Source organism: Macaca thibetana, chromosome 14 (genome assembly GCF_024542745.1).
Source record: "Macaca thibetana thibetana isolate TM-01 chromosome 14, ASM2454274v1, whole genome shotgun sequence".
Lineage (NCBI taxonomy): Eukaryota > Metazoa > Chordata > Mammalia > Primates > Cercopithecidae > Macaca > Macaca thibetana.
In genome coordinates, this window is record NC_065591.1 from 11,647,231 (window position 1) to 11,665,273 (window position 18,043).

The window sequence follows — 18,043 nt, forward strand, 5'->3', positions numbered from 1 at the left end:
CAAAGTGCTGCGATTACAGGCATGAGCCACCGTGCCCGGCCTGTAAGAGGAACTTTCATACATTGCTAGTGGGAATGTACAAGTTTGGCAGTTTTTTTTTTTTGAGACAGGGTCTCACTCTGTCAACCAGGCTGGAGGGCAGTGGCGCGATCTCAGATCACTGCAACCTCCACCTCCCAGGTTCAAGCGATTCTCCTGCCTCAGCCCCCTGAGCAGCTGGGACCACAGGCGCCCACCACTGCACTTGGCTAATTTTTGTATTTTTAGCAGAGACAGGGTTTCGCCATGTTGGCCAGGCTGGTCTTGAATTTCTGATGTCAGGTGATCCGCCTGCCTCGGCCTCCCAAAGTGCTGGGATTACAGGATTGAGCCACCACGCCCGGCTGGCAGTTTCTACTGAAGTTAAATTCTTGCCATAAACCAGCAGTCCCACTCCCAGGTATTCACCTAAGGGAGATAAAAACTTATGTTCACATAAACACCTGTATGCACATGTGTACAGTGATTTTATTTATAATGGCCCCAAATGGAACATGTCCTTTAGCTGTTACACGGTTAAACCAACTGTGGCATATTCATACAGTGGAATACTACTCAATACAAAGGGAAAAACTACTGATACCCGTGTCCACACGGGTAACACTCTAATGCATTATGTGAACCGAAGAATCCAGACTAAGGCTACACATTGCATGATTCCATTTATGACTTTTTTTTTTTTTTTTTTGAGACAGAATCTCCCTTTGCTGCTCAGGCAGGAGTGCAGTGGTGTAATCTTGAGTCATTGCAACCTCCCCCTTCTGGGTTCAAGTGATTCTCGTGCCTCAGCCTCCTGAGTAGCTGGGATTGCAGGTGTGTCACACCATGCCTGGCTAATTTTTGTATATTTGGTAGAGACAGCGTTTTGCCATATTGGACAGGCTGTTCTTGAACTCCTAGCCTCAAATGATCCACCTGCCTCGGCCTCTGAAAGTGCTGCCATTTATGTGTAAAAAGTAAAGTGGAGGTTCCTCTTCAAAGACTTTCCTTCCTGTCTAATTAGGAATAAACAGCAACTTCTCTTAGAAGCAAAATGTATTCAAAGACCTGTGCTAACGTTCTTGAGCATCTGCTAGCCGTAATAAACAAATCACTGTACTTTACGTTCTTAGCTCCCACAATGTAGCCTAAATATTTGCCCTGGCAGGCTTATATTGGTCCAAGCGAGCATCAGGTCATAGCCTGTTCCTCTTTCTTATTTAAAGGTGTTTTTACCTTCCTCAGCATTCCACAGGTTACTTCCTCCTTCCTTTGTTCTCCTCTACCTTTGCCTCTTTTAAGAAATTCTAAGTTGCTAGCCAATCGACACAAATACAAAATGTAAGGTCCCGTTCTAGCCAATAGAAACTGGACACAGCAGTAGGGTGAATGCGTCAGGTCATAAGCAACCCTGTCTCCTGCGTTCAGTACACTCTCGTGACGAAAATGGTGACAAGTGTACCCTTTCTACAAAAAATAAAAATGGCCTTACTAAATACATTTATGTTCGAGTACTATTTCTTTTTTTTTTTTTTTTTTTTTTTTTTTTTTTTGAGACGGAGTCTCGCTCTGCCGCCCAGGCTGGAGTGCAGTGGCCGGATCTCAGCTCACTGCAGGCTCCGCCTCCCGGGTTCACGCAATTCTCCTGCCTCAGCCTCCCCAGTAGCTGGGACTACAGGCGCCCGCCACCTCGCCCGGCTAGTTTTTTTTGTATTTTTTAGTAGAGACGGGGTTTCACGGTGTTAGCCAGGATGGTCTCGATCTCCTGACCTCGTGATCCGCCCGCCTCGGCCTCCCAAAGTGCTGGGATTACAGGCTTGAGCCACCGCGCCCGGCCTCGAGTACTATTTCTTTACAGCACCAAAAAACAAACATTTCAAACATATGACATCCTGGAAATGACAAAACGACAGGGATAGAAAACAGATTAGTTGCTGTCAGGGGCTGGGAGTGAATGGAGGCGTGGACTCAAAGGGATGTGGGAGAGTAATGTAACTGTTTTATATCTTGATCCTGGTGGTAATTACATGACTATATGTATCTGTCACTGCCATGGAACTGTATACTAAAAAGGGGATCTTACTGTATGCAAATTATACCAACAAACCAACACCAAACCCATTAAAATTGTATGGTATTAGGCTAGTACATTCTAAACCTGGTTGTATCTCAGAATCGCCTGGGAATCTTCAAAACAAAGAAATGAATCACAATTCCTAGACCCCACCACAGATTTTACCTCATTGATTCTACATTGTAAGTCCAGAAAGAGAGTGGATAAATGAAAAAAATCCTGTTTTCAGCCGGGCGCGGTGGCTCACCTCTGTAATCCCAGCACTTTGGGAGGCCGAGGCGGGCGCATCACGAGGTCAGGAGATCGAGACCATTCTGGCTAACACGGTGAAACCCCATCTCTACTAAAAATACAAAAAATTCGCCAGTCGTGGTGGTGGGCGCCTATAGTCCCAGCTACTCAAGAGGTTGAGGCAGGAGAATCGCTTGAACCTGAGAGGCAGAGCCTGCAGTGAGCCGAGATCGCACCCCTGTACTCCAGCCTGGCCGACACAGTGAGACTCAGTCTCAGAGCAAGACTCAGTCTCAAACAAAACAAAACAAAACAAAACAAAAAAAGAAAAAATCCTGTTATCTCAAAGATTCTTTAATAGCTTATAAAATTGAATTGTAGAGAGAATATTTCAAATGCTGTGTAAATATCGTTGAACTCTAGTGAAAGCAAATGGTCATTTGGTTGCCAATCTAAGTAAGTTTTTAAAGAATATTTCTAGCATTCAAATTTAAAAGTTCAATCTTTACAGTGTTGGTATCTAAAAATCAACCACTTTTTAATAAACTATTATGAAATAAGCTTTAAACATAAAGTAAAATCCATACTGAAACAGGAGTAGAATGTAAATAAACAATGTTTTTACAAATGTTCAGAGAAGTTGTGTCATGAATGCTAATCACTGCCACTGAACTCAATATCTACTGAGAGTCAGCTTTTTGTATGAAGTTCCCAAACAGTTATTTATTCTAGAGAATTATAGCAGAGGCTGCTGGGAATGCTGCCTGCCTGTACTGACCTCGGCTGGGAAAAGCCAAGGTACACAGTATGCCGTTTAAAGTCCCACCTTTCCCCCCATAATCTTTGCTTTCCTTCTTTTCAGCTCTACTCTTTTCTTCCTCAATGTGCTGAATAGATGACATTTGAAAGATGAGAGGGCAGACATTGAGAAGGAAGGCCTCTGGATACAGAGCAAAAATAATGAGAACTAGCTGCTCCAATTCCCTAATCTGTGCTTCCCAATTCATGCACATGACAAATGGTTAGAATAAGAGATGGTCGGAAACCAGAGTGACCCATTTCAAATGAAGGTCCTGTGTAAATAAGTGAGGGTTTGTCAGCCCAGGGGGCTCTGAGTGCTAGGAGGCATATGGTTTAACAAGTCACCTACAGAAAGAGCTGGCTGCTCCCTCTGCTGGCAAAGTCAGTCCCTATCTGGTAAATTCTGGCTCTACAAACGGAGCCATGAAAGCACACTATTAGGTCTCATTTTAAATTCAGATGGACTTAGTTTTATTTTCAGAGACAGGGTCTCACTCTGTCACCCAGGCAGGAGTGCAGTGGCGCAGTCTTGTCTCATTGCAGCCTTGACCTCCTGGGCTCAAGGAATCTTCCCTTCTCAACCTCCTGAGCAGCTGGGGCTATAGGCTTATGCCACCATGCTCAGCTGATATTTGTATTTTTTTTTTTTGTAGAGATGGGGTTTCGCCATGTTGCCTAGGCTGGCGTTGAACTCCTGAGCTCAAGTGATCCACCCACCTCAGCTTTCCAAATTGCTGGGATTACAGGCGTGAGCCACTGCGCCAGTCTCAGGAAGACTTACACAATTTTTCACAAGCGTTAAAGAGTGTTGCGTAAAGGGGACAGAACAAACAGTAAATATTTGATGATTAATTAAGATTTCCTGAAATTCTTTTCCCTGACAGATGTTGGGTGGGTGGTATAATTCCAAGAAGTATTTCAATCCCTAGCCTAGATGTTAGGTGTTCCATTTTAAAACAAGGAGATGAATGTCTTCCAGCAAGTTAATCTTTTTGTGCCTTAGTCTGATCTGAGAAATGAGGATAATAATTATTCCTAACTTATACCTAACTCATTTAACTCAAGTGAGTTTAAGTGATTAACTCATAAGTGAGTTAATCATTTAATGTTCATTAAGAGTTAGCATGAGTTAGTTTAACACAAATTAACCAACTTAACTGAGTTAAATGATCAACTCATTTAATGTTCAGATTAAATAAATCAAGTAAATTTCTTAGACCACGTCCTGATACATGGTAGATACTCATAATTAGCTATAATGATTAGTATTCTAAAAAAGGGTGAACTGAGTGAAAGAAGCGAAACACAAAGGAATACACTCTGCATTCCAAGGTTAACCTGAAAACTTTGGAACCTTCTCGGGGGAGGTAGGACATGCCTCATTATTCCCTCCTCCCTTTTGGAATTCAAGCCAAGTTGACCAGCATTTACAATAAAACAGATCTTAAGACGGACAAAGCAGACTTTGTAGCAATAAGATACCAAATTGCAGCGGGACTCTAGTATGATATCACATGACAGTAAGCCCTGAAAGTGAAGTATTTTACCCCAAATTATGCTTCTTTGACATATCTTGAAATAGTCTTGCAAAGTTATCTCTTGTGGGGAAAATCTACATTCTGAAGAGAATCCCCTTCCTTTTCCTGATCCTGAAAATCCCCTAGGCCTTTTTCCTGATTCAGAAGAGATCAACTCTGATAAGAAACATTTACAATCTATTCTCTCAATAGCCTGCTACCTGGAGACTTCCTCTGCATAAGGGAAATCTTGGTCTCCCCAACCCCTTATCTTAAGGCACACCTTCTTTTTTCAGCTTTTTTTTTTTTTTTTTTGAGACGGAGTCTTGCTCTGTCCCCCAGGCTGGAGTGCAGTGGCATGATCTCGGCTCACTGCAACCTCTGCCTCTCAGGTTCGAGCGATTCTCCTGCCTCGGCCTCCCCAGTAGCTGGGGTTACAGGCTCCTGCCACCATGCCCGGCTTTTTTTTTTTTTGTATTCTTAGTAGAGATGGGCTTTCGCCTGTTAGCCAGGCTGGTCTCAAACTCCTGACCTCAGGTGATTCACTGGCCTTGGCCTCCCAAAGTGCTGGGATTACAGGAGCGAGCCACCATGCTAAACCGCCTTCTATTACTTCCATCTGCAGTCTCAAGTCCTTATATAATCCAGACATTCCCTTCTGTGGATTCCAGGTCTTTAGACAAAACTTTAAACCACTGTTCATCAGAAAATCTTTGAATCTTACCTATGCCCTGGAAGCCACTCCCCCTCCCCCAGTAGTCTCGCCTCTCCAGATGGAACCAATGTACCTCTAGTATGTATTGATTGACATCTTATGTCTCTAAAAGCACATGTTCTCAGGGTTTCCCAAGAGCTGTATCACAGACCATTGGTCACTCATATTTGGCTCAGTATAAATCTCTCCAAATATTTTTGCGTTTGACTCTCTCCATCACAGGTAGAAAAATTAAATATTGTTTCTTTTTTACAGAGTTTCACCCCAAGGCTCATTAGATTCCCTAACGCTTTACGTAGGTTATATTTATTCTGAAGAAGGAGCTTGACCTGACTCACATTATTTACTAGCTGAAAGGCACATTTACCTGCGTTGAACTCGGGATCGTCTTCCAGGGCGACCACAGCTCCCTCCACGGCATCCACTGCGCTCCCGCCCTCCCGGAGGATGCCGTAGCCCACGGTGGCGGCTCTGACGATGCCCTGGTGCATTCGCTCCTTCCGATCCTTGGAGATGGGACCGGCTCCGCCGCCGTGGACCAGTACGATGGGATTCATGTCGGCGGATCCTAGGCAGCAGGAAGGCGAAAGCGTCGTCCAAACCCAGCCCAGGGAAGTCGCGCGGGCACAAGGTCCTCGGGAGACCCCGGTGGGATAATGCCCAGTCTCTATTATGCGAGGCCGGGTTCGCAGCTGGGGGTGCGTAGGGGCGGCTCGGTCGGGCTTGGTACGAAGAGCCCAGGGGCCCGGCGTCTTCCTGCGTTCATCTCCGCCCCGGCCCGGACCAGCTGGGGTCTCAGTTTCCCCGGGGACGTAACCCCGCGCCCACCGCCGCCCGCCTCCAAGCCCCGGCGCCGAGGGAGGATGTCTATTTCGCCTTGGGGAAAATGTCTATTTTCGTTTATTTCGTTCGCCCTCCCGCGTCTCGGGCGGCTGCTCCGGGAGGGCCGCCGACTTACCCAGCGCACCGCGGGAGGCGGACGCCGAGGCCTCAGGCTGGGTCGAGCCGCCCCAGCAATCGCCCAGTACCGCCGCTCCCTGACGCCGGCTTGAAACCGCTCAGTCCGCAACCGCTCCGGCCACAACGGTTCTGCGCCTGCGCACGAGGGCGGGGCCGCCGCACCGCCCAGTTCCCGTAAAGCCCCGAAGCCCGGCCGGCACGCACCGATCTCACTCTTATTCTGAGTCTCGGCTCTTGGCCGGCGCGAGCTTAGTGGTGGTATGCGGAGACCCTCCTCCTCCTGACCAGCGCAGAGGCTGGGTGGTTGGGTTGGTGGCGAGAAGCGAGAAGTGGCGTGCCACAGTTTTGTAACTGCAGATTGAAAATCTACGCTAGACTGTGCACAGTGGCTCAAGGCTTGTAATCCCAGCACTTTGAGAGGCCGAGGCGGACGGATCACCTGAGGTCGGGAGTTCGAGACCAGCCTGACCAATATGGAGAAACCCTGTCTCTACTAAAAACACAAAATCAACCGGGCGTGGTGGCGCATGCCTGTAATCGCAGTTACTCGGGAGGCTAAGGCACAAGGATCGTTTGAACCCGGGAGGCGGAGGTTGCGGTAAGCCGAGGTCACGCCATTGCACTCCAGCCTGGGCAACAATAGTGAAACTCCGAAACAAAAGAAAAAAAAAATTATACTGGGACAATGGGCATAAACAGGGACAGATCCAGGCAAACTGTGATTGATCTCCTGTGGATCGGAGAATCCCTTCCCTTCTTGTTTACCCACACTAATAACATATTTTACCACGCTTGGGAATTCCCTTTACTCCTTTTTACCTTCGTTTCCTGCCTTAAGGCCCAGTTTAAATGAACCCCTCCTGCAAAGCCTCCCTGGCATCCCACTAAGGATCGGTCATTCCCCTTCTAGTGACCTATTGTGAGAGACTACCACAAATTTATTGGCTTCAAACAACACACATTATCTTACAGTTCTGGTGATCAGAAATTCAAACTGAGTCTGCAGGCTTGAGTCCCTTGGGGAAGCTCCAGAAGAGAATCCGTCTTTTCCTGATTCTACAAGCTGCCTGTATCCTTGGCTCATGGCCTCGTCCTCCATTGCCAAAGCCAGCAGCCTAGCATCTTTAACTCTCTCTCCCTCTGGCCTCTGTTTCTGCTGCTGTGTCACTTCTCTCTCTGTCACCATAATCAGGATTTTCTTCTCAGACTCTGACTGTCCTGCCTCCTTCTTTTTTTTTTTTTTTTTTTTTTTTTTGAGACAGAGTCTCGCTCTGTCTCCCAGCCTGGAGTGCAGGGGCCGGATCTCAGCTCACTGCAAGCTCCGCCTCCCGGGTTTACGCCGTTCTCCTGCCTCAGCCTCCCAAGTAGCTGGGACTACAGGCGCCCGCCACCACGCCCAGCTAGTTTTTTGTATTTTTTTAGTAGAGACGGGGTTTCACCGTGTTAGCCAGGATGGTCTCGATCTCCTGACCTCGTGATCTGCCCGTCTCGGCTTCCCAAAGTGCTGGGATTACAGGCTTGAGCCACCACTCCCGGCCTCTGCCTCCTTCTTAAAGGAATTCCCTAGGGATGACATTGGGTCCACCCAGATAGTCCAGGATAGTCTCCCTTTCTTACAATTTGTATTCTCATCTGCAAAGTCCCTTTTGCCACGTGAGGAACGTTCACAGGTGGAGATGCGGATGTGACACCTTTGAGGGCCATTATTCTGTCTACCACACTCACCTCTTGGAAGAGGATTATTTTAGCACGTGTCTCGTTTGTGAGCCTGCTTGTGTCATCGTAACACAGCTCACCATCATTTGGGTTCAGCTATTTATAGGAACCTGAACCCTACCCTATGCCCAGCCCTAACTCAAACCCCATCGCTACTGTTTTTCCTGATGGATCTGGAATGTAAGAATCTGTCGAGGCTGGGGAAGGCGGCTGGTGGCCCAGGCGGGTAGAGTGTTGGTTTCCATTTGATCCTCCCATCTCAGCCTCATGCCTATATCTACTTCTCTGATGGGCTTCATATTCCCTGTCCCAGTGCAAAGTCTCTTAGATAAATTCTCTAGAAAATAACCTTCTGGTCTTTGAGGAGGAAGGAGGAAGCATCTTTTTGTCTGACTCTGTGGGATAGGAGAAGGAACCTGGCTAACTCCTCTGTAGACGATGTTCCAGCAACAACCATTTTATGGATTAAGGATTGTATTCAACTGTCCCTGACAAAATGTGACCACAGTGGTTTAACCAGATAATTTGAAAATAACAACAACGGCCGGGCGCGGTGGCTCAAGCCTGTAATCCCAGCACTTTGGGAGGCCGAGACGGGCGGATCATGAGGTCAGAAGATCGAGACCATCCTGGCTAATACGGTGAAACCCCGTCTCTACTAAAAAATACAAAAAACTAGCCGGGCGAAGTGGCGGGTGCCTGTAGTCCCAGCTACTCGGGAGGCTGAGGCAGGAGAATGGCGTGAACCCGAGAGGAGGAGCTTGCAGTGAGCTGAGATCCGGCCACTGCACTCCAGCCTGGGTGACAGAGCGAGACTCCGTCTCAAAAAAAAAAAAAAAAAAAAAAAAAAAGAAAAGAAAATAACAACAACAACAAGAAATCTAGTGGTTGCTGCCCAGGCTGATGCAGCAGCTCCAAGGTGACACAGATGTCCCATCTCCTTCTCTTTCCCTTCGGCGTGTGGCTTTCACACTTGTGGCACTGCTAGGTACTTTGATCACTATTGGGGCAGGAGGAATGCGGAAAGGCAGAGGGAAGAAGGCTTTTGCTTGCTCCCCTTTGCTCCTTTAATTCAGGAAAACTCTTTAGCTTTCCTGGAAGTCCTCCAAGTGGACTTTCCTTGGCCAGAACTGGATTGAGGGGCTGCCTCTAGTGGCAAGAGAGTCTGGGGAGTGAGTTTTTATTTCAGCAGAGTACATCATGGCCCTGGATAAAATCAAGGTCTCTTGGCAAGAAGGAAGGGTGACAGGCTATTGGATAGACAGCTGGGAACACCTGCCACGCCTGCCTCCCCATCTTTGAGATTCCTGTGTGTCTAGGCACTGAGTCTCTCAAGCATTCTCCAGAACAAATGGATTCACCTCTCGAGTAGATTATAACTTCCTTTAATCTGCCATTTGTTATTCATCTTCCAAAGTGATCTCTTTCACCTGCCATTGTCATCTCTCCCATTCTTCCTGTCTTTGTGGGTAGTATTCTTTTTAAGATTGTTTACTATCATTTTAGAGGGATTTTAAAGGGAGGGGTAACCCATTTGTGTGAGGTTGACTAGGGAGGTTGACTAGAGTCCCGAGGAGGTGCTTCTAACCACAGTGGCTCTGGATGTTCTAGGAGGAGGAGGAGGCTTGCGTTAGGGAATGCCAGAGTTGGGGAGAGGAGATGAGACCAGAAAAGGAGGACTGAGCAGGGAGGGTCTGGGTCAGAAATGAAGGAGGCATGTTAGAGAGACTGATGAAGAAGGAATGGGGGTGGGAGGGAGGGAGGAAGAGAAGACAGAAAGAAAGAAGCAAGTAACATTTCCTTCCTTTCCTTTCCTTCCTTTCCTTCCCTTTCATTCTCTCTCTCTCTCTCTTCTTTCTTCTTTGAGACGGAGTCTCACTCTGTTGCCCAGGCTGGAGTATAGTGGTGTGATCTTGGCTGACTATAATCTCCATCTCCCGAGGCTCAGACATGATTCTCCTGCCTCAGCCACCCGAGTATCTGAGATTACAGGCATGCACCACCACACCCAGCTAATTTTTGTATTTTTAGTAGAAATGAGATTTAAGCATCTTGGCTAGGCTGGTCTCAAACTCCTGACCTCAAGTGATTTGCCCATCTTGGCCTCCCAAAGTGCTGGGATTACAGGTGTAAGCCACTACACCTGGCCACAACTAACATTTTCTGAAGGTCCACTGGGGAACCGGCAGGCTGCCTTTACTACGTTCTTACTGCCTAGCAACTTCCCATCCCTGCCAGTCTCAGCTACATGAGGAAAAGGCTTTTGGCTGACCCCACTGGGGGCAGGATGCGAATCTGTGAGGCTCCCTCCAAATTCTAGAATGTGTAAAAGTATCTTGAGCTTGCTGCCTTCCAGGGCTTTCAAACAAGAAGCGGGACACGTACCTTTCAACTCTGAGATCCCTGAATTTATTTAGGAGATCTAGAACTCATGAATTTGTTCAGGAACGGGGCGTGAGGATGTCTTTAGGAGGCCCACATCAGCATTTTGTGCAATAGCACTTCTTTCTAACTTTCTTCTCCTCCTCTCTGACCAGAGAGTTGTAATTCAGTTAGTGATATGGGATGGGGGCAGGGAAGTGCTGGGTAGAGAAGGGCATGGTCCCTGGCTAGGGCTCCACCCCCAGCCTGTGCCCATGGACCTAGGTGAGGACAGGCACTCCTGCCTTCGGGCTTGAATGTTGCATTTTCCAAGACCACTCTGGCCCACCACACCCCCATCCTGTGCGTATAAAAACCCCGAGACCCAGCCAGGTGTGGTGGCTGGTTCACGTCTGAAATCCCAGCACTTTGGGAGGCCGAGGCGGGCGGATCACGAGGTCAGGAGATCGAGACCATCCTGGCTAACACGGTGAAACCCTGTCTCTACTAAAAATACAAAAAATTAGCCGGGAGTGGTGGTGTGTGCCTGTAATCCCACCTATTCAGAAGGGTGAGGCAGGAGGACGCTTGAACCTGGGAGGCGGAGGTTGCAGTGAGCCGAGATCACACCAATGCACTCCAACCTGGGTGACAGAGTGAGACTCTGTCTCAAAGACAAAACAAAACAAACAAAACAAAACAAAACAAAACAAAACAAAAAAACACCTCAAGACCCTAGGGGGCAGGAACACAAGTGGCTGGACGTCCAGAGGAGCACTTCGGTGGAAGAGCACACTGACAGGCACCAACAGATGCCAGCAGGCCATGGAGCGGTGGAACAATGATGGAGTTTGCCTGGGGCAGTTAGAGGAGAGCCTGGCCACTGGGCAGCTGGGGGAGGGGGGAGGGAACAATCACCTTTCCACCCCATCCCCCTTCTGGCCTCGCCATCTACCTCGCTGAGAGCTACTCCTCAATAAAAAACCTTGCACTCATTCTCCAAGCCCACGTGTGATCCAATTCTTCTGGTACACCAAGGCAAGAACCCCGGGATACAGAAAGCCCTCTGTCCTTGTGATAAGGCAGAAGGTCTAATAGAGCTGATTAACACAAGCTGCCTGTGGATGGCAAAACTAAAAGAGCACCCTGTAACACACGCCCAATGGGGCTTCAGGAGCTGTCAGCATTCACCTGCAGGTGCTGCCGAGGGGTCGGAGCCACACAACCTGCCCATCTGCATGCTTCCCTAGAGGTTTGAGCCGTGGGGCACTGAAGAAGCTAGCCACTCCCCCTGTTGCATGCCCTGCGAGGGCGATAAGGAACTTTTCCTGTTTCATTAGGATGGGGCATGTATGGGTGCTTGAATTTGGATTCCTATAAATATTTTGATTTATATCTGGGCTGTCTCTTTTAAACTCAAAATCCATGGCTGGGCATAGTGGTCCACGCCTGTAATCCCAGCACTTTGGGAAGCGGAGGCAGGCGGATTTCCTGACCTCAGGAGTTCAAAACCAGCCTGGGCAACATGGCAAAACCCCGTCTCTACCAAAAATTCAAAAAAAATTAGCCAGACATGGTGGCCTATGCCTGTAATTCCAGCTATTCAGGAGGCTGAGGTGGGAGGATTGCTTGAGCCTGGGAGGTAGAGGTTGCCTGAGCTGAGATCACACCACTGGACTCCAACCTGGGTGACAGAGTTGGACCCTGTCTCAAAAACAAAACAAAACAAAACAAAAAAACCACACACACACAAAATTGAAGTCTGGAAGTCTCATTGGGAGGAGAGTCATGATATGAAGAGAAATACAGGAAAGAGGAAAAGCACATAATTTTATTCCATTGCATATAGTTAAAAAATGAAATGGCACAAAATAATTTAAAATTAAAGGTATAGTCTTCTTCTCTTCCCCCTCACCACTCCCCACTTCCCCACCTCCCAACGCTGGCATTTCTACCCAGGGAAAGCCACTTTACAACTTTTGGTTATATCTTCTGGGAGACTGTACCACATCTCTCTCTCTCTTTTTTAACTTTATTAAAATACTGAATTTTATTTCACATGTATGTTTTTGTCTCCCCACCATTTCCATGTCTGACCACAGCTACTACTATGTCCTATCATAATATTCCATACCTACTTAAAACCAAGCAAAGGGTGGAGTTCCATCTTTAAAAACTAAACAGACATTTTTGACAACACATTCTTGGCGATGGAACCTGGACGACATTTATCAAACATGGTAGGGAAAGTTCTCACTCTGCATTATAAAAAGGACAGCCAGATATCTACTGTTACCAAAAAGAAATAAGATGGAAAATTTTTAACAAACTGTTTAGACTATTTTCTTAAAGAGACTTCCTCCACTGCCAGAGATCTTGAATAGCCTCCTAGTCAGTCATCCAGAAGCAGTTCTTCAACATAATTGATGAACTTGGCTTCCACTTTGGGAAGAGAACTACCTTTCTCTATACTTGCTTACATGTTTGCTTTAACGTCTTCTACAGAACTAGGTCCTTTTGGTGTTTTAGTTTTTTTTCCTGTTTTTTGAAGGATTCTTGTCCTTTTGATCTTGGTGTTGACGATGGTTTTGAGTCTTTTCCATTCCAATTTGAATTTTGTGCATTTTTGGCTGGAGTATCTCATATAGATTCCTTCACTGGCACTTTTTCTTTAGTTTCCACATCATCAAAATCATCATCATCATCTTCATCAGCAGCAAGTTTTACTTTTTTCTGTGGAACCTTGCTACCACCTCCAGGGGCCGATCGCTTTCCAGATATACTTAAGAGTTTCACATCCCCCTCCTCTTCATCTTCTCTTGCATCTTCCTCCACAGCTACTAAGTGCTGTCCACTAATATGCACTGGCCCTGAGCCACACTTCAACCAGAAGACACTGGTGGTGTTATTTCAAAGCCCCCAGGGGAAACCGTTGGCTGTACAGACATTTTCAAAGTTGCCAGTGTTACTTTAGTTGGACTGCCTTCGTAATTCATTGCCTGTGCTTCAACAATGTGCAATTCATCCTTCGCACCAGCCCCTAAACTGACCGTTCTTAAAGATAACTGGTGCTTATTTTCATCATTATCCACCTTAAAGTGATCATCTTTGTCGGCCTTTAGTTCACAACCAAAAAGATAGTTCCAGGGTCTCAGGGGGCTCATGTCCATGTCCATGGCATCTTCCATTGGGTGGCCGCACGCACTCAGGTGGGAGAGAAGGTGGATGGAGATAAACGACCACTGCTCAAGAGAACAGCCGCGAAGGTTGGAATCACACCAGGGAAAAGCTGCACCACATCTTTTACGGATAAGTGTATACACCCATAACTCCCCGATTTAACATTACTTACTGACTTCTTGCTTGGCTGGATGCAGATTTAGATCATTTACTACTTCTCCTTTTCTGCTTTATTCTTTTTTTTTTTTGAGACGGAATCTTGCTCTGTCACCCAGGCTGGAGTGCAGTGGCGCACGATCTTGGCTCACTGCAACCTCCGCCTCCTGGGTTCAAGTGACTCTTCTGCCTCAGGTTCCCTGTAGCTGCTTTGGGAGGCCTCAGCACCTCAGCGCCTGTAGCTGGATTACAGGTGCCCGTCACCATGCCCAGCTAATTTTTGTATTTTTAGTAGAGACAGGGTTTTGCCATGTTGGTCAGGCTGGTCCCAAACTCCTGACCTCAGGTGATCCGCCCATCTCAGCCTCCCAAAGTACTGGGATTACAGGTGTGAGCCACCACACCCAGCCCTCTGCTTTATTATTTTAAACTGAGTTTTATCACTGTAAAATTATTTATTTATTTATTTTTTAAGACGGAGTTTCGCTCTGTCGCCCAGGCTCGAGTGCAGTGGCACGATCTCGGCTCACTGCAACCTTTGCTTCCCGGGTTCAAGTGATTCTCCTGCCTCAGCCTCCCGAGTAGCTGGGATTACAGGCGCCCTCCACCAAGCCCAGATAATTTTTGTATTTTTAGTAGAAATGGGGTTTCACCACGTTGGCCAGGCTGGTCTCAAACTCCTGACCTCAGGCGATCTGCCCACCTTGGCCTCCCAAAGTAAGCGCTGGGATTACAGGCGTGAGTCACTGTGCCTGGCCCTTCTGAATGTTTTTAAGCTCAGTGGGGCAGGCCTGAAGATGGAGCCACAGTGGTTCGCAAAGTTCACTTTGGCCTAGAATCTAACTTGATGTTGAGATCTTGTGATGGCTATTAGGTTGGTGCAAAAGTAATTGCGGTTTTCGCCATTAAAAGTAATATTTTACTCCCAGGCATGCTTTTCACTTGATTCAAAACTCAGAAGAGATGTGATGCCTTCATACCCTCAAAGCAACAGTGTGGGCTCTGGAGGCAGAGGACCCAGGTTCAAATCCTGATCCTTTCATTCATTTACTAGCTTTGTGACCTTTGGCAAATCACCCTTTCTGAGTCTCAGTTTGGTATTCTGGAACATGGACTATTTAAATAGTAGGTAGAACGAACGTAACACATTGCCTGACACACACTAAACGCGCAATAAATGTTAGCTATTGTTGTTTGACCTGTGCTCTGAAACAGTCAAAATGGCATGGAAATGATCTGATCCTTGAAGGTTTGTGAAAATTAGTAAATCTTACCTGGGCTGGCAATCTTTAGTGAGTTAGATCAGAGGTTCACAAACCATGGCCTGTGGGCCAACTCCAGCCCTACATTTTTTTTTGTTATTTGTTTGTTTGATACATTCTGAAAGCTAAGAATGGATTTTATATTTTTAAATGGTTAAAAAAATCAAAAGAAGAACAGTACTTTGTGACACATGGAAATTATGTGAAATCAAATTTCAGGGTTCAGAAATAAAGTCTTATTGGGAAACAAACACATTCATATGGAAGGAAATCCAGGATGGAAATGGCTATGTCAGAGGCATCTAAAAAGTTGCTGGGTGGGCGGAAGAGTTGGACCCAGGCCTAATATACACCCAGACAGAATGTCACCTGTGGAACTGGGCCAAACTGTAAACATCCTGAAGAAGCAGGTACTTTTAGTTTAACCTATTTATATTGGGCCTGATCACAAATCTCCTGGGGAGAGAGCTGTGCCAACATAAGCTGGTCATCTGCTAGAGACACTCAAAGCTGTCAATCAATCACCATTAATCATAGACCATGCTAAATTATCCCACTTGTGTAAATTTACAGTAAACCTCTATAATCTCCCGCTCAACCTCACTTGGAGGGAACGTGATTTAGCTGCTTGCTAGATTTGTGTCTCCTGCATTGCAATTCCTCTCTTGTTTGCTGCCCTGCAGGGGTTTTCTTTCTTTTTTTTGTGGGGAGGGGTGGGGGAGACGGAGTCTCGCTTTGTCGCCAGGCTGGAGTACAGTGGTGCGATCTCTGCTCACTGCAATCTCTGCCTCCTGGATTCAAGTGATTCCCCTGCCTTAGCCTCCTGAGTAGCTGGGACTACAGGCGTGCACCACCATGCCTAGATAATTTTTTTGTAATTTAGTAGAGATGGGGTTTCACCATGTTGGCCAGGATGGTCTCGATCTCCTGACCCATGATCTACCGCCTCAGCCTCCCGAAGTGCTGGGATTACAGGTGTGAGCCACCGTGTCTGGCCCTTATTTCTTATTAGTTGACATTCATTTGTTTGTTACATAATGCCTCCGGCTGCTTTCACCCTAGAGTGGCAGGGTTGAGTAGCTGGAACAGACTATGGTGGCCTACAAAGCCTCACATATTTACTTCCTGGCCCATTGCAGAAAGTTTGCTGATCCTGAGTTAGGCGATTGACACTTTTCTTTCTTCTACATTTATTAGCCTTTCCAGAAGTATGTGTAATGAGAGGAGGATTCTCTCCTTTGCATGTTGGTTTAGCTAGTTGATTAGCTATTTGATCTAGCTAACGGGGTAGCTAATTAGAGATGGCAGGTAGTTAGCAAACATTTTACTAAGATTATCATTTAGACCTCCATTACTGTACAGCTGTGTGGAGTGGTGTATTAGTTGGGGTCCTCTAGAGAGACAGAACCAACAGGAGATTATATATAACTATATATCTGTATAAATATATGTGGGGATTTGTTAGGGGGAATTGGCTTATGTGAGGATGGAGGCTGTGAAGTCCCATGGCAGGCCAGCTGCAAGCTGGAGAACCAGGGAAGCCTGAAGCATGGCTCAGTCCACGCCCAAAGGCCTCAGAACCAGAGGAATTGATATTGTGAAATGGAAGTCTGAGGCCGAAGGCCTGAGAAACTGGGAGGCAGCTGATGTATGTTCCAGAGTCCAAAGGCCAGAGAACCTCCAGTTCCTATGGCCTAGGGGAGGAGAAGAAGGGTGTCCCAGCTCCAGCAGAGCGACAGCAAGAGCAAACTCACCCTTCTTCTGCCTTTCTGTTCTATGTGGGCCCTCAGCTGATTGGGCCCACGCTGGGTGAGGGTGATCTTCCCAGTGATTCAAATGCCAACCTCTTCTGAATACACCCTTACAGACACACCCAGAAAGAGTGGTTTACCAGCTATCTGGCTATCCCTTAATCCAGTCAAGCTGACACCTGAAATTAACCTTCACAAGCAAGGAAAGCTTAAAATGAAGCCTGAGTGTTCCATTCCTGTGCATCTTAGGGTCAAGGGCCCACGCCAAAATTCCCGTGCTGTGTGTCTGCCTTGGGTGACCCTGGCAGCCTCACTTGCTTCTGCTGAGCTGGACCAACACTGTTATCCTCCCTATGCTCAAATAAATCTAGACCATTCTCTTCCAGGAGCCACTCTAGAATATGTTTTCCAATTGATTAATGAGAAGAAATAATGTATGTGAAAGTGCTTTATGAGATGTAGACTAGAATGATATATTGGACATGATTGTTATTTTATAAGATAGGCTTGGCTGAGGCCATTTCGTTTGCCCGACCAGCCCCGGAGCAGCCTTTCTGACTGCCAGCTGATGTCTTCCTCCAGGTTATCCTGGGCTCCTTCTCTGCTGCTGGTATTGGGTTCTGCCCTTTGGACAAAGAAGGGTGTGCTTGCTGACCCAGAGCTGCCCTTTCTCGTTAGCATTCCTGTTATTTTAGTTTTGTTTTTGTTTGTGTTTCTTTCTGAGACAGAGTTTCGCTCTCATTGCCCAGGCTGGAGTGCAATGGTGCGATCTCGGCTTACTGCAACCTCCATCTCCCGGGTTCAAGTGATTACCCTGCCTCAGCCTCCCAAGGAGGTGGGATTACTGGAATGTGCCACCATGTCCAGCTAATTTTGTATTTTTAGTAGCGATGGGGTTTCACCATGTTGGTCAGGCTGGTCTCGAACCCCTGACTTCAGGTGATCCACCCGCCTTGGCCTCGCAAATGCTTTACTTTTGTTAACCGAGGTCATCCTCTTTGTCTGATGGCAAACCCAGCTTTCTCCTGCCAATGTACGATGACCCAAGGAGTTGCTGTGCCTTTGGGAAAAGTGGAGAGGGGATGCAACAGAAGCTGGAGTGTCAGCGACAGAATCCCAGGCTCCTCCCTTCCTATATGCAGGTTAACTGCAGAGCCTCCAGGTGCATGTCCAAGTATCCTGGAGGAGTCATCCTATATATCTTTTTTGGTTTTGGATTCTCTCATTACTGCTGCAGGCAATTCTGCCTGTCACTCCTTTTGTTAGATTTATCCAGAACTGATAACCACAGATCCCTGACT

General features: G+C 47.0%; 2 protein-coding genes and 1 pseudogene across 2 annotated transcripts in view; all 3 read right to left on the reverse strand.

Moving 5' to 3' along the window:
- Positions 1–6,447, reverse strand: part of ASRGL1 (asparaginase and isoaspartyl peptidase 1) — a 33,777-nt gene extending 27,330 nt beyond the window's left edge. The window contains exons 1-2 of the mRNA XM_050756974.1: positions 6,315–6,447; positions 5,724–5,924 (exon numbers count right to left, since the gene is read on the reverse strand). Of these exons, the coding sequence (XP_050612931.1) occupies positions 5,724–5,913 (190 nt within the window). The 5' untranslated portion in view covers positions 5,914–5,924; positions 6,315–6,447. The remainder of the gene's footprint in view (positions 1–5,723; positions 5,925–6,314) is intronic.
- The window catches only part of GNG3 (G protein subunit gamma 3), a 440,061-nt gene that overhangs the window by 349,092 nt on the left and 72,926 nt on the right, over positions 1–18,043 (reverse strand). The window lies entirely within an intron of this gene.
- LOC126935499 (nucleophosmin-like) lies at positions 12,732–13,581 on the reverse strand (annotated as a pseudogene).